This window comes from Apiospora hydei (assembly GCF_038363865.1).
Source record: "Apiospora hydei strain CBS 114990 chromosome Unknown utg000007l_segment0_segment0, whole genome shotgun sequence".
NCBI lineage: Eukaryota > Fungi > Ascomycota > Sordariomycetes > Amphisphaeriales > Apiosporaceae > Apiospora > Apiospora hydei.
Window position 1 is genome coordinate 676,609 of NW_027117366.1, and position 16,435 is coordinate 693,043.

The following is a 16,435-nucleotide window of genomic DNA, read 5'->3' on the forward strand; positions in this document are numbered from 1 at the left end:
CTCCGAGTAAGACGAGAGAAGGGACCAGATCCAGCTGGCGAGGGTTAGAGATGATGAGTATTGGTGGTGAGGTTCGTTCTTGAGAGAGGTTTTGTGAGATGATGAGAATGAGGTCGGTTTACCAAGTTCCAACGTAGGCTGACTTATATATACCTCATATCTTTACGAGACAGGTGAGCTGACTGCCGACAAGGATTGCCTCACCTGAGGGCGCGCGAGTCGTCGCTGACAGGCGCCAAGCGATAGCCCTGGCTCGGCTCTGGAGAGCATCTACTGTGTCTGCCTGCCCGCGGGCTACCCAAACCAACATGCAACTACCTGGTCATCTGACGTTGGGTTGGGACGGGCGGATACACACGGGCCATGATCTGATGTGCATGTTCGCTTTCAAGGCAAACACGCATATACTCAGTACGCGGCGGGCTGACGGTCGAATGGTTATTGGACGAGGAGCAGAGGGGATCGCCAAACATGCGTTCATTGCTGACAGGGCGCAGAAATGGGGGTCGGACAGTGTCCACCGTGTTTCGTTCGGACCACTAATTGCAGCAGTAGACAGCGAAACAGCAACTCGCCTTTCAGCCGTCCTCGCTCTCGCAACTTGACACCAAATCCACCTGCAAGAAGAAGCTTCCCGTATGCATGAGCAGATCTCAAGGCCAATTGGGACAAACCCCGGAAGACACGGCTGCAGCTGGAAGTGCCGCAGCACTCCACTCCCCCAGGTTGACGACCAAGGCCTTTATTAACTCAGATGCCCCCGCCCTCTCGCTTCTTCGACGACCTGCATCTACATTTGATCTACATACATACGAACCTGCCCTGTCCGCGGCTGACGATTGGTCAATCTGAAGAGCTTTTCGTACGAGGTATACGGGCGGCTCACCAGCGTGTGCATGATTACGCGGATGAGCAAACTGCAGATGCCGCATCGTATGTAGCAGAGCAATACCCCCCACTTCTCAGAGGGATTGGGGTTGCAGCCTGGTCTGTGGCATGCGACGACTCTGGGTCGTCTCAATCCGACCCTCGACTCATCATCAATTTACCACGATAATGAGGCGATATCGCTTTTGAAACTATGGGCACTCTGTATTAAAACCAAAGTAGTCTGCGTTTCAAGAAATTAATACGAGCCCACAGAACCGCCCATTCATGACCCATACTGCTGCTGAGGCAAAAGAATGTCCGCGCAACCCGTACTCGCGAACTCTGCTGTCCTGAATGAGCCATTCTACTTCTCGGTCCTTCACCTCCGCGGCCGCGTGTTCCGCATAGACGGGGCGCCGATGCATGCACTCGGCCGGCGCTTCAAGGCCTTGCGGAAGCCCAATCGACCAAGGTAGCCGAAGGTCGCGTAAAGGGTTACCTGCGATTTGGGAGGACACAAACATCCCGCCTAGTGGAGGAATGTACTGTCGCAACAGCAGCAGAAAGATGGAACCCCCAAAGGTTGCAGAGCCGTTCTCTCACTACACTCTCAGTCCAATTGGAGAAGATTCGTTTCTCGAGTAAGACCTCGAGGGGAACATCTATTTCATCGAATTTCTCAGTCGGATTTGCCCGAACCAAAACCGAGTTGGATGCTTTCGACGCCCCCCCGAGTTAACCCGTTGATCTACAGCACATGCCGGACAAAAATGCGCCTCAGAGCTGCAATACTACGTGCATGTAAGCTGATATGCCCAAGCCGTGTACTCCGTATTGACATGGACACCGAACATTCAACATACACAAAGACCGTTGAGTCATCCAGCCTAGTTGGGGCCTTTTGCGACGGCGGTTGCAGGTACGCAGCAAACATGATGCACGCCTTCCCGAGTCAACCGAGATGATGTCACGGGACACGGCAGGATCTCGTTGTTACATGCAGCGGCGTTGTCGCCCGCTCTTACCCAAGAGGCCGAGCGAGGCCACAGATTCGCCAACCAAAGATAGGATGGTCCAATTGACCGAATCGCAACGGGGTGATGCAGGAGCAAGCAGATAAATGGCAAACATTGGATTGTACGTGCCTATCACATCCCGCCGTTTGACCAGTCTCTCTTTCGGCCAGCAAACGCATGCCCATTGGGCCGTCCCCGGAGCGGTTCGGGTCTGGGGGAATGTTTGCACCGTATGTTTGTGCTTCCAGGGTGCATGTGCGGCGGATGCGCACTCCATCTCGAGCAACACCAGACAATTATCGGCATGCAGCTGGTTATCTAGAGGTCGTCGTTGTTGCCGTTGTTGCCTCGCCACGCTCATCGTTCCTCAAGGAAGGCCACTCCCGAACACGTTTCTCCCTATGGATCGCGACACCTCAAAGTTGCAGGTCTAGACCGTTGGAAATTGCCTATCGCAAACGAACCAGATGGAAGGAACCAACCCGTGCGTGTGAGGCAGGCACATGCTGCGTGACCTCGTGGTCTCGACGGCGCCTTCCTCCCCAACGTGTTCAAACTGTACACCATAGGCCGGGAGAGAGTTGCAGCGCGTCGAGATCAAACCGTGCAACCAGAGAGACCGACTACATTATCAACCACCACGAATGATCCCCCTCTCAAAATAACGCCAGTATATCAATGGCATTAGCAAAGCATCTATTACTCAGTGACATCTCTTATCCAATCCACAGAGGAAACACGACATACAGACGTCTCCGGTTCGCTTCAAGTACACCATGAAGACCACCACCGCCATCATCACGGCTCTTCTCTGCCATGCCAGCATCGTATGGGGTCTGCCAAACTTCAATCTCACCTCCGCGTCTCCCGCGCTTCAACAGCCACAGCACCAGCCTTCGTCACCATCCCCGCCTCGAATCCAGGGGGAGACTTGGCAGTGCAAACCTATGTACGTGTGTGATGGGAGAATCCCCACCGAGCTTTCATCTTCCTACCTTGATCCCCCTTGCGCTCGGAGGAAGCGAACACAAGCTAACAGCAAAACCCCATCGTCTCCAACGATAAACAGTGCGTTCCCCGACGACTTGTGCCTCTGCGTGCCAATTGACTGCCAACTCGGCCCGCCGGACTGCTGGTCCGTCTACATCTCCAAGGGCGTCCTGGGTTGCGACCAGGCCTGCAACGGCTGTCGACCCGACGAGTGCCACCAGTCCCTTTGCAACTCTGTACATGAGTCCTGTCCCCTTTACTTTGGCAAGACCATTCTCTATGAGCTCGGATTTTTCCTCTTGTGCCTCGTTTTGCTCACGGTGTTCTTGAGTTATATTTACCGTCTTTCCTATTTTTGTTCTTGAACAACAGATACGGTATGCTGACTTGAGTCGCTTGAGCTACATAGACTGTAATGGGATAGAAAGAAGGGCAGCAACCAACGGAGATGTTTTGGCAGGCAAATTCAAATCAAGGACTGGACTAATGTCACGTAGCGGAGGAGTAAGGCGTCTGGAAGGGGTATAGGTGCAGGTGTTTTGGCGAATCCTTGGTCTTACGAATCCCCTAGGAACACATCAAATAAGTATTAAAAATTCTCAACCGTATCACGAAGTCCGTTGCCGACTTGTCCTTGTTTGCTGGAGTGTAATGTTCATTCAAACGTAACATATCTAGGGTGAGCGGAGCAATCTTAGCCATCTAGACCACCTCGACCAAGTATATAAAGAGATTCGAAACATGAGAGATATAGACAATCCTGAAAGCCAACCTTAACCTGTAGACCCAATCCATTCGCGCAGTAGCCAATACTCATGATTCGGAAATCATCCATGAAAGGAATTATGTTCCGATACCTGTAAAAGTTACAAGTAGCGCCCTCGTCAAAGCTACTATTTGTGGCAGTAGCTGTTTCTGTGTCCGATGCCTAATGGGGGCTCTCAAAAGCCGCTACGCGATTCCAAACCCGCTGCGCCATGCTCATAACGATTGTTACCAAAGGAAGAAATGGAAGAAAATGCACCAAACGTATCAAATGTCAAGAATCATGACGATTCCAGTCGCTTCTGCGGCGAGCAGTCGCCGCTCGCGCTATCGGGGGTCGCCAACGGAGTAGACTCCTCGTCATCCGAGGAGTCCTCTGAGTCCGCCTCCGCTCCATCGTCATGATTGTTGACCTTAAAGACAGGCTCATCCGTCTTGTTCCCCTCTTTGTTGTCGTCGGGCTGGACCTTCTCCTTGACGACGGCGGCACCGTCAATTATCTCAACTTGGTCTTTGACGTTGTCACCTTCCATCTTCTTCTCGCGTACGCCAGAGGCCGCATTGATCTGGGCATTGTCAATGTCTTGCGCGCCCTTCTCGCCCATGCCATTCTCAGCGAGGTCGCCGCCCTCAATAACCACGCGTAGTTCCAAATCCTCATCTTTTGAGTAGACGCGGAAGCCAACCACGCAGACAGCATTCCATGGATCAGGTAAGCCAGCCTCTTCGTCGGTCTCTACAGCCTTGTCGGTGCTCTGGGGAGGTGGTGGTGGCGGTGCCATGCGCGGCTTTTTAGAGAGGTCGGAACTATCATAAAGATTCTCCCAATCGGATACCGGGCTATCGGAAGAGTCATTGTCGGAAGAGTAGGCGGGCTTGTTCTCCCTCTCCTTCTCAGGGGCAGGGGCAGGGGCAGGGGTAGTAGTAGAGTTGCCGTCCACCTTCTTTTCGTCAGATTTATTGTCAGATGCCTTGGCATCCTCGGATTCTGTCTTATTCTCCTCCTTGGAAACGTCCTTTGAGTCTGGGGTACCATCCTTGGTGTCGTTGTCCTTCTGGCCCTTCGACTCGGTAACATCAGTTTGGACGCTCTTGTCCTCGCTAGCCTTGTCCTTCGGCTTCTCCTCTTCCTTCTTCTTGCGCTCGGCCTCGGCGGACTCTTCTTGTTTCTTACGCTCAGCGGCATCAGCCTCGTCCTTCTTCTTCCGTTCGGCAGCCTCGGCTTCCTCTTTCCTTTTGCGCTCTTCTTCCCTGGCGGCGCGGCGGCGCTCACGCTTCTCCTCATTCTTCTTCTGCTGCTTCTTGCTAATCTCGCGGTTCATGTGGCGCTTCTCCCACATCTTTCGACGTTCATACTGGCGCGAATTGCTAGCCTTCTTCTGGTCAGACTGTTGACGCAGCTTCCGCACCTGATCAAGGTGCGCGACACCCTTGGCATGTGCGAGATCGTAAGCGTAGCCGACGGAGGCCAGCTTCTCGTGGTCCGAACGCTGCTTACATTCGCGCTTGACGACATCCTCTACAGTCGACATGTTGGTGTCCCGCTCTCCGGCGACGCTCACGAAGACAGAGTACTTTCCGGGCTCCATGCAGGGCAACTCAATCGAAACTGATCGATCCATCAGGTAGTTGCCGTGCGATCGCACAATGTAGTCTTCCGCATCTGGCCGACCTTGTTCATGAATCCTGAAGTGCAGGCGGAAGTTATACTGCCCATGAAGACCTTTGTAGTATCTGTTATCGAGCTGCGATAGAACAAGTACCAAGGGCGACTCTTTCGTCAGGGTGATATGGAACTTTTCGTGATACTGTGCCTTCCACGGGACCTCGACACCGATCCAGCGCTGGCAGCAGCGCCAGTCAGGCTCGCGGAAGAGTCGCGTCCGATCGATGTGTTGAAACTTGCGAAGCATATCCTCGTACCGGATCCAGAAGACGGAGTCGTTGCCAAAATTGTGGCCCAGCTCCTCCTTGACATCGTTGGTCCATTCCTTGGAGCCGTCGCTCCAGGGACCATCCCAGATGCCCTTCTTCAGCTTACCCCACGGGTTTCGGAGCTTAACGAGGCGCTCGCCGCTCTTTAGTGTTCTTGCATCCATGACAACGTAGGCATGGCCCTCACGAATGCCATTTCGCTCACCATATCCGCCGTCGAGGAGACCCGTGGAGCAGCCGAAGAGAAATTCCTCATTGACGCGGCTCAGATCATCTTCCCAGAAGCCGTCAAAGTCTAGAATGTCACTTGCCAGAAGCTCAGTAGTGACTCCACCACTGAGGTCCTCCACGCCTTCACCAATCCAGCCACCAATGAGGGATGAGAAATCACCATGGATTTTGGCAAACGCCTTCTCCATCAGAGGGATCCAGGTTTCATTCTGGTCTTTGTTGCCACCAAAGAAGAGCGCCTTGGAGCCGGTCTGGTACGTCTTACGGTACCAAGCTTCGGCATCCTCGTGATCCCGGTCGATCTGGTTCAGCAGGTCACGTTGCAGGCTGGGCTATTGGCGAAGTGTATTAGTAACAGCCATTGTGGCATAATTGGTTTAATTCGGACTTACCGAGTCCCAATTGGGAGATGTCATGTATAGCTTGTCATCGACGATGGAATAAACCCACTCGCCGTCGCGAAAGAAGACAAACCCGTATATGCCAATGCCTGTAATTGGAATAAGCAATCGGATTGAGCCACGAAATATCATCGACATGGTGGTACTTACGAGTGTCATACTCGACACAGATCCTTTGAATGCCGTTCTCCACATTGGCGAGCGCACTGAAGCTAGCAATAAGCCAGCAGTTACCCAAAAAGCCTTGTTTCACATCACTTCCATTAATCTCCTTCATGAAAGTAGGCTTCTCGTAGATCTCGTGGACGCGCTTCACGGCCTTCGGGACGGAAGTACTGGAACTGAGACGAGGGCCCGCGACGTCGAACTTATTCGATCCAAGGTAATTGAGGGTGTTCCCCTTGGTCATTTTCAGGTCCCAATCCTAGTAGCGCAAAGAGCACCGTTAGCTTCTCCTACACGATACACCCAACCCCGTTCTACGTATAAGTGGACTTACAATGTCCCAGCCTTGGTCTCGGTATCTGGTGTTGACTCTTCGGCATTCTTGTATGATTTTCTTCACCTTCCGGCGACATTCTTCAACGGCTCGGTCGTATCCGGCGCTGAGCAGTTCGTTCGGCCGCTCGGGCTCAGCAGGCAGTGGCACCGGGTCGAATGGCAAGATTGCCAGCGCGCGGCTAAACTTCTTGGCAGAGAAGTGTCTCCAGATCTTGTTGATGCTTTGTTGGGGCGGCAGCTTGCGCTTCTTCTTTTCTTCTGGGTTTGGCCATTGCCGTTCGAGTTGTTGGACTTGCCGGGCAGTTCGGACTCGGAGGAGGAGGAGGAACTGTAGCCAAAGGCTTCCAGATCTCTTCGAGGTTTCGTCAAGGTCATTGTGTGTGTAGACTTCGATTACAGCGGGTATGTCACTAGTATATCTCTAATAGAGCCGTCAGTACAGTCACTTGTGGGGTCTACAGTACACAGTAGCCAAAGAAGCTGAACAAGTCAGTAGCTTAAAGTTGGAGGTTTGTATCTTACCAATGGTATCCGACCAAAGGGCACGCGAGGATGCTACACACAACGCACAGCACAACGTCGTATTCAATGCAATGGCAAACACTTTAGACAGGCTACTAGGTGGGAGGCAGCCACTCGATGGTGGTAAAGAACGTACAGCCTCAACGAGGTAGGAAAGGAAAGAATGTGGAAGAGATGATAAGAGAAGAGGAAAAACCAGGGACCTCACCGACTCGAAGGGTAAGAAATACGAGTCGTCCGGACTTAAGAACCCAAGCAGGTGGTCGTTGCTGCCGGGGGCCAGCGACATACCATGTCGTCCGAAAGAGAGGCGGCATGGCGGATCGATGTCGCGTTTCTGGGGCTCATTGGCGCTTCCTGGTGAAGCGTGGGGAACGAGGCAACGATCCAAGACAACGATCTTCACTCGGCCATTCGGAGTCTAGACCTGCATATCAAGCGCCATTAACTGGTGACTGGGGTCTTAGGTGCGCGTCGGAGGAGGTTGTACCATTGATAATCCAAGATAGCCGTCTTCTAGACTGGCCAGAAGACAAGCGGTGGCCCGGGTGGGGCACCAAGGGCTCCTCAGAAGGCGAAGGCATGGACCCTTGATTCTGGTCAGATCCATGTCAGGAATCTGGCCCTGCAAATCAGCCCGGCTCCTGTCCCTCAGCCGGACGGCCTTCCGTCTAGTCGTACGCGGTTGCAATGCCGAGAAACCCTCGGGTTGGGGCAGGATAAGGTTCCATTGGTTTCAGTCCCAGAGTCTGGCCGAATCGCATTGCGGGCACCCGAATGCGCAAACGACGACAGCGGACAACAAGACTTCTTGTTGTTGTCTGGAACAGACAGGCGTATTCTGGATGGCGCGGAGGATGCAAGTCAGCCTTGCTGACTAGAGAGGAGATGGACCCTTGTAGTGGAAGGGGTGGTGCGTGCCGTTCAGTTCAGCTCGAGTCGGAATGGGGCTGATTGGTGGCGGCACCCAAGCCCGACAGGCAGTTGCTTGACTCCGCGCGCCACCATCTCTAGAAGTCATGTCGGGTCCACCGCGACTCAGGCCAGGGCGGCTTCTAGCAAATATCCAATCGTGAAGGGCATCTCAATCTCCAGTTGCCAATTGATCGGGTGGTGCTGCCTGGTCGAGGGATGACTGATAGCGAATGTGTGAGTATACTGATCTGACGCGACGTCCGAAAGTGATCACGGGGTATCATGCATCTCTTCATGCATCTGGCCAAAGATGGATGTCCCTCCTCCAGTAGGTAGCACAACAGTTGACAGTAGTGGTCGAGGAAATAGAGTAACGGGGCGCACACTTCCCGGCATGAGACTTCAGGGTCTTTTTGCGGGCCAATGTTTTTGATTGGGACGTTGCAAGCCAGCCCGCTAAAACTCCAGCGCAGCGCCAGGAAACGTGGAGCGATAAGAGAAGCCGGATATAGAATTAGCAGCCTCCCGAATTGTCTTTTGGCTGGAATTGATTTGTCTAGAAATGAAACCGTTTCTTTCTCGGAGTAGGGTGGTGCAATCGGTATGGACCGCGTGGACGCCGGAGATCCCTATGAAAAGGAGAGGAAGGCATCTGCAGAAGAGGATGCAGTGCACTTTGTCGTGGCGGGCGTGCACGACTCGAGCTTACCCTCCAACTCGTACTCCCCGTCAGGGTCAGACATTGCATTAGCGCATCTGGTTATCAGTCACTGCGAACCTAAGCTACATGCTCCGAAATCGCTGGTGAAATTAATTGATGGTTCGCGCAACCGCAATTGGATTGTAGCTCTGCAAGCAGTTCCAAGAGAGTCCCCGTTATGCTGTATACGGCTTACCGATGTCGTGTTACCGCTTCCAGCATCTTATCTGGGGTTGCCAAGTGGCTCCGCATACATTTACTAACTGATGACTGGTGTCTCGTGTTCAAGCATCGACTGGTTCATTCGTGTGTTGCCGAAACGCCAAAGAAGACACCGTTGAGAGCAGGCTGCTTGCAGCACACCCTTCCCTCCTTGTCCTGACAACCGCCCTCCATCCCGTTGGGAGGGACAGTTCAGTCGATGAGGCTGCATGGGATGGTACCCAGCAGTAAGCTATCGGTTTGCTGCTGCTATCCCCCTATCTGCCCCTTCTGAGCTATCAACAATCGGTGTGGATGGACCCTTGGTCGATCGTCCTGGAGTCTGAACACCCTCTAGCCTAGCAACCCAGCCGCTATCCGCCGTCTTCTCCACCTAAAAAAGCGAACTACTGCACCCTGGAAGAGTCGGGAACAAGGCTTCGGCGGAGCGACGGACTGTTGTTCGTGTCTCGCTAAGTAGTCTCGCCCTCCTTTTTCCTTCTCCATGATTTGATGGTTCGGAAATCGCATGACCACCTTGTCCAGTCTTCCCTGTAGCGAACCACAGGATACCAGCGAATTCCGACATTGCCATGTGTGACCCGGGGGACTCGCCGACGAACAGCGGGGCCGTTCTCCTGACAGCCTCATGTGCTTCAAAACATTGAAACAAAAACAGCAAGTTACGTGCAGAGGGCAGGGTCCAGCCATTCATGCGATCTTCTCGGCTCGAAGCCGGGATACCAATTGCCAGAAGGAAGCAAGCAATCAACCCAGCAACCACTTGCAGTAATCAAGCAACCGCAAGGCCGAAGGTTCGAAACGCTATCCATTGGCTCAGAAGGTGTCAATCTTTCGGCCGCAATGTTCAAGCGCATGCACATACTTGGCCGCTTTCGGAAATGAATATCACGACAGCAATAGTTTCGAGCACCCAACCCATCTGTTTCTGGCCAGCGACAGCAAACGACGTGTACATATTGAGTATCGCGCCTAGATCTAGATATTCCTCGTTCATTCCCTGAGTGTTGCGATAGCCCTGGAACCCACACTTGGTCACTTGCATGTTCGGGTAACCCACCCCCTTGCCAGCGGATCCCCCATCCCGCGTTGCTCAGGCGTAGTAGTAACAGAATGGCCCATCCACGATACTGACCAGATCGCTGATCTTGTACACTTTGTCTGCAACGACGTCCAAGTCCACGGGATCTTCCAATTTCTGGAGCCGACTTCCCCATCCCATCATCGATGTCCCCCCTGTGAGTTCTCTCTTGTCAGTCTCGTCCGGTATATTCCATGTGCGCATCTAAGTAGGTTGCGGGTCCTGTTCATAAGATGCTTTTCTACTTACGGCGATGACTTGCATGCGATTGGGCAAATCCTGCATCTGCCAGATGGCCCAAGTCCGATCAATCATAGCGTGATGGAGATAGCTGTTGTTTCAACCCCATAGGTATTAGCCAAACCGGGAAAGGCAAAGAGGGTACATGGATACTCAGCTAAAACTAGCAAGCACGAAAGCGAGGACCACTTACAAGGCTGGGTCGCCGGGTGAAGTATAGAAATCACCCGCAGGATCACCGGCGATGGTGAAGTGGCCCGAGGTGTGCACGTTGTTGAGAGCCTGCATGGTGTTCTGGAACCGAGCCACGCCGGGACTCTGCGTGATGAGGTTGACGATGCTCTGCGCTGTCAGGTACTTTGAGCTCAGCTGGTTGCTGATGTCGCGACGCAGGCACCGCGGGTTGTGCCCGAAGCCGTCTCGGCGTGGGTTGGCTTTCGGGGCTGGGCTGATGGCCGGGCTCATGGGGCTGTGGTCCAGAAGACGGGTAGGGTCTTGGTGTTAGTCATCATGGTGCTTGCCATAGGTACGTATGGAACGGAAGCAGACCACGAGGTCTGGGTCATAGTAAAGGGGCACAACACATACCCAAGGTTCACAGTCATGCTAGTAGAGAGTACCAACGGTTAGCTGTCGTATCTGCGATTCATCCTCGTGTGGATCGTTTGAGTGTGCTTACTTCTTGAATGGCCCCGTTTGTACGCACCCACCTCCGTTGCCGGTTGGCACGCCGAGGCCTTGGTGGGCTATCTTCTCGCCGTTGCCGCTCATGCTGAGGTCGCTACCGTCGAACAGCGGTGAAGTCTCGATATCAGTGGTCCAGCGAGCCCAGTTCCAGTACTGTTACGCAACACTGATTAGTCTATGTTCTACAAGGATGGCAGCTTTTGCGAGGGACGGTTTCATACCGGCTGTGTCCCGTTGTAGCCACATTCGTTGCGGAGGGCTTGCTCATAGGCCCACGTGAAGTAGCGATGCCAGGACAGGAAGTTGCCCTTGATCAAAAGCCAGTCAGCGAGTTTCTCGTGTGAAATCTTTGGTAATGGTCTTGTGTGAACTAACGGTGCCATGGATGCTCATTGTCTGGTTGATATGGACAGCCACGAAGTCGTCGAATCGAGTTTTCGCGCCGGGATAGTTGGTAGGATTCAGCTTGGACGGTGCCGATGTAAGGCACTGCACGGCCGTGATGTAGGCCTTCTTCTCTCCATCAGTGAGGTCGCCCCTGTTAGACACCATGTTAGTCCTCTCAGGTTCTCCTGTTTCCATCCGCCTTCCACGGTTGTGCGTACCAGTCTTTCCGGACTTGTAAGTTGGCTCTCGTACAAGTCGGTGACTTATCCAGCTGTGCGTCCAGGGCAGACAGACCCTTGGCCCACAGATCGTGGACGGCATCACCAGCAGCAAAACCAAACAAAAGCAAAAGCTGCACAGAGAAAAGTGCTAAAGCTATGAGACGCGCCATTGTGGTGGCAATATCTTGTCTTGCTTGCTTGTCAGGGGCTGGTTTCTCACTGCCGTAGCTCAACCAAAACTATTGCTTGCTCATCCTAATACATGACAAACTTGGCCATACTTGGTCCCCTGATATAACGTGGACCGTGACAACGATCATCGTAGCAAAACGCTGCATTTGTCTTAGGGGACTCAGATTTGTATTTTGCCGGTAGTTTTTCGACATGTCGAAAAAGCTTGGCGTGCAGCTGCGGTTGCACTGCTGTCCTAATATACAAAGTCTTGGCTTAATATACCCCCTCGCCCCCGACTGGATGCAGGATGCACCGTCCAACAGAACTATGGATCTCGATATTGGCATATGGGGCAGAGCTTGGGTTTCCAGGGCTCCGGAGTCAGATGCAGCGGCATCGAAACCCACATGTCGTGCAAGATTCTGCTATTTATCCGGCCCTTGCTCCTGCTCCTCCCCGCAGACTGCGAGATGTGAAGTCGAACAACGCAGGCCTTATGACTGGTAGGACAATATCAGCTCTATACTATGCAAGACGACGCTAGCCTTACTGCGTTCGTTCGGGTTTTGCGGCAATGATGATCGTCGAATCAGCTGCCCAAACAGGAAACTGGCGGCCACCTTCCACATACGACGACTGGATGTCGTGCCGTGTGTCTAGGGCCAGACTGATCTTCGGAAGGAGCGTGCGCGCCATTATGGTGATTCTCTCAAAAACATACACGCCAAGTTTGGTTAAGCCAGGCAAACCTTCAGATGTTGATTCGGTGAAATGGGGCGCATGCAAGACCTCAGTTAATATCGGTTTTGTTATAGAAGCAAGTTCGGTTCCTTGGCCTGCCGCTTTTGATTTGCCAAGCTCTAAGTTGTAGAGAGCTGGCAAACGAAATATCATGATCTTGGGTATGGCAGTTGTTCGATTCAAGGGACAAGCCCTTTACGCCCGGCACTTACGCCTGTCCTCCTGTGATTCACAGAACTGATGACCCCGTGTAAAAATGATAGTTCCCAGGCCAACATCGTGGAAGGAGCAAAATCATACTGATATTACCTCCACTTTATATCTTGAGAGAAGTCTTTATAACATGGCCAAGTAGTTGGTTGAAACCCCTGCATATATCAGGTACAATGCTCTAGAGCGATGGCTATATAGACAAACTTGCATGGTGTGTTAGACACAGTGCAATATTTCTTCGTGCAGAGAGTATTACAGGCAGGAACATGTTGTTCAAAATAACTATTGACAGGAAAAGCAAATCATGGGAAGCTAAGCATCTGGTATAAGGCAGAGTTACACTCCTCAACTAGTGAAGAATAAATGGCATATTCCTTGAAACTATTCTATCTGGCAACGCCCGCATATGCCTGAATTTTCAGACATGAAACATATTATAGACTTGACTTCAGGATTGTTATTAGTGGCTAAGACTTCGTTAAAAAGAATTGTAAGTTTGCAATGTAGTATACGGGCTTGACTGCCCCCTTTCGGGCCGTTCATTCAGGGGCATATTGGAGCTTCATCTCCAGATACCGAGTGCATTCTTCGCATGAGCTTGCTTTTGTTTTAGGTGGTCATAATATATGAAGAGTAATAATCATATCATTATTGCCTTCCTTTCGTTCTTTTATCTGTCGCTAATATTCACTTAAGCAACGTAACTCCCATTGCTTCGAGAATCCAGTGATAGGGTAGCTGCAAGGATAGTCAAAACCATCAGACAGAAGTAAGTTCCAACAAGACAGGTCCTTGGTCCCCTACCTTACGCCCAACGGGCATACAGGCAGTTAATGGTAGCTGGGAATATTTAAGATGACCTCATCAAGGCGAATACCTGCCACCTCAACTATCCTACGCTTAGGTATTTATAATTGAGATTCTATATCGAGCTTAAGGCGCTTCTGAGTACGAGTAAACCGTGTGTATGAACAGAATTTATGATTAATTGAACAGGTAGGTTGTGCGAATACATGCATCTTTGGTGATGGGCCAGGGACCGGTCTGCCGGTGATGGCGTGCACGACGTACTGGATAAGGCAGCAGCGAACAGTAGCAACAGTAGCGGGATTCGTTGTTGGAATACATTGAATGCAGTTGGGGAACAAGCACCGAGAGATATGTCTCTATCAATCGCTAGCTTACCAAATCATCTCTCATAACTCTGCATCCAAAAGACAGTGGGCTATCATCATTGGTCATGATTTCATGTGATAGCTATGGCAATTCCCGTTTAAGCTTATCGCCCATTTTCGTGGTGGGTTCCTCAAGGTGGTTTAGTTCGCTGCTCATGACGTGGGGTTAGTCCAGATGTCAGATAGCATCAAGGAGGGGTATGCGCGCGGACGAGCTGGGTGCATGCTCGGGTATTCCCATGCCAAAAGGGAAGAGGGCAATGTAGCCCTGGAGGTCAAGATTTTCGCCGGGGCAGTTCCAATACCTCATTTTGGCGAATGGTGTAGGTTAAGGCGTAGCTGAAGAAGGTTGTTCCCAACTTTGAATCTGTATTAGATAAATACCAACAAATCTTGCCTCCCAAGAGATCTCCTTGCGTTCGGCTGGTCGGGTCGCGCCAGGTGCATTTGCAGGAGGAGCCCTTGCCTCCTTCTTACTGACCAACAACTGGCAAAATAGCATACGACGATTAAAGATGCCCTGTTGGCGTCTGCTGCCGAGGAGGATGGACGGCCTCAAGGGCCTCCCGCCGGCCGTCACGCGGGTCATCTCGCTGCTGGTGCTCGCCAACGTGCTAGTCTGGGTCGGCGTGGCCGTGGTCCTGAAGTTCTACCCGGCCATGATCTCGCCCGCGGTGCTGTCATACACACTGGGCCTGCGGCACGCCCTGGACGCCGACCACATCTCGGCCATCGACCTGATGACGCGGCGGCTGATCGCTTCGGGCCAGCGGCCCGTCACCGTCGGCACCTTCTTCAGTCTGGGCCACTCGACCATTGTGATTATCACGTGCATCATCGTGGCCGCGACGTCGGGCGCGTTGCGGGATCGGTTCGACAACTTCCAGTACGTCGGCAGCATCGTGGGCACATCTGTCAGCGCCGCGTTTCTGATCCTGCTGTGCCTTGGCAACGGCTGGGTGCTGTATCGCCTCGTATCGCGGCTGCGCCAGGTGCTGCGGGAGCCCGACCCGCACCACCCGGAGGAGGGCGACGAAGACGAAGACCGTGCGGCCATGAACCTGCAGCTTGAGGGCGCCGGGTTCATGGCCAACGTGTTTCGGAAGCTCTTCCGGATCGTCGACCGACCCTGGAAGATGTACCCGCTGGGGGTGCTGTTTGGTCTCGGTTTCGACACCAGCTCGGAGATTGCCATTCTGGGAATCGCGAGCATCCATGGGGCTCAGGGAGTCAGTCTCTGGGTCATCCTCATCTTTCCGCTATTGTTCACTGGTAAGCATACATACATAGTCCAATGGCATTTGCATCCCCAAGCTTTTCGAAACAACGACTCCTAACAGACTGGAGCGGGCATGTGCCTCCTCGACACCACCGACGGCGCCCTGATGATGGCCCTCTACACCTCCAAAGCCTTCGCCAGAGACACGGTGGCGATCCTGTACTACTCCATCGTCCTGACGGGCATCACCGTCATGGTGTCGGCCTTCATCGGCATCGTGCAGGTGCTGTCCCTGGTCCAGAACGTGGCGGAGCCCGAGGGTGAGTTCTGGGACGGGCTGAGCGCCATCAGCGACAACTTCGAGATCATCGGCGGCAGCATCTGCGGGCTCTTCCTCGTCGTGGGATTGGGGTCCGTGGTGCTGTACAAGCCTTGGCGCCGGAGGATGGACCGCCGCCGCGGCGCGCGTGCTCAGCAGGTCGTGTCGGACCCGGAGTATGATGATGGTAATGGGTTCAGGGACCATGTCCACGATGATGAAGAGGGTGTGATCACTTCCGAGCTGCTGGAGACTCTTGACTCGCCGGTCGAGGCGGCTCCGCCACCTGCAGGGGACTCGAAGAAGGGTCCGGCTGCGAGAGTCTCCGAAAGGCCAGGCAGTCCGAGCTTGCTACACTGAGGAGGGTGGGGCGCTCTTGTGCTTCAGGCACGTAACTTATGCGGTACGGGGAAGCCATGAGAAGAAGCGGATCAAGTATTAATAGAACAGTTGCGGACAATAACACTTAGCAATAGCCTCTTGAGGATAACATTATAGCATTGTGATAAACCTCATTACATCTTCAACAGCCCGTGCCAACGATGCCCCCACATTCCTTGATACATGGTTACATGTATCCCTGACGAACCATCTTGTATCGCGCCTCTTCTCCTTGAAGCAATCAAACATCAAATCATTCAAACCTCAATCGGAGTGCCGCTGTTCGGTGGAGCCTCCTCGGGGAAAGAGATCTGAGGCTGAGCGCGGCTCTCATCATCCGGCGGGAAGGGCGAGCTTGGGCTCGAACTGGGGGCACTCATTTGTAGGCAGTTGAATCGCGCGTGTCAATTAGGTGTCAATAATACGGCGCTTAACCGTGGGTAATATAATGTTTGAAGTAGCGATGTGTACTTAGAGATTGCCTACCTTGAGAAGAGCTGGGGATTTTATACTATACACAGACAGTGGA

At 52.9% G+C, this 16,435-nt stretch overlaps 4 protein-coding genes across 4 annotated transcripts; 2 read left to right on the top strand and 2 right to left on the bottom strand.

Moving 5' to 3' along the window:
• Positions 1–2,662: 2,662 nt before the first annotated feature.
• Positions 2,663–3,300, top strand: PG997_009289 (uncharacterized protein; the record flags this gene model as incomplete). The annotated part of the gene is made up of 3 exons (XM_066813604.1): positions 2,663–2,835; positions 2,956–3,112; positions 3,286–3,300. The coding sequence occupies 3 exons, from the start codon at positions 2,663–2,665 to the stop codon at positions 3,298–3,300; spliced, it is 345 nt and encodes a 114-aa protein (XP_066665566.1).
• Positions 3,301–3,922: 622 nt separating this feature from the next.
• On the bottom strand, positions 3,923–7,579 carry PG997_009290 (calpain-like protein; the record flags this gene model as incomplete). Its single annotated transcript, XM_066813605.1, has 5 exons — positions 3,923–6,139; positions 6,200–6,297; positions 6,359–6,632; positions 6,708–7,130; positions 7,523–7,579. 5 exons carry the CDS (start codon positions 7,577–7,579, stop codon positions 3,923–3,925), a joined length of 3,069 nt encoding a protein of 1,022 aa, XP_066665567.1.
• A 2,582-nt stretch (positions 7,580–10,161) lies between these two features.
• On the bottom strand, positions 10,162–11,854 carry PG997_009291 (Di-copper centre-containing protein; the record flags this gene model as incomplete). Its single annotated transcript, XM_066813606.1, has 7 exons — positions 10,162–10,353; positions 10,399–10,480; positions 10,583–10,858; positions 11,069–11,229; positions 11,298–11,384; positions 11,452–11,614; positions 11,682–11,854. 7 exons carry the CDS (start codon positions 11,852–11,854, stop codon positions 10,162–10,164), a joined length of 1,134 nt encoding a protein of 377 aa, XP_066665568.1.
• Positions 11,855–14,502: 2,648 nt separating this feature from the next.
• On the top strand, positions 14,503–15,885 carry PG997_009292 (uncharacterized protein; the record flags this gene model as incomplete). The annotated part of the gene is made up of 2 exons (XM_066813607.1): positions 14,503–15,259; positions 15,335–15,885. The coding sequence occupies 2 exons, from the start codon at positions 14,503–14,505 to the stop codon at positions 15,883–15,885; spliced, it is 1,308 nt and encodes a 435-aa protein (XP_066665569.1).
• Positions 15,886–16,435: the final 550 nt, after the last annotated feature.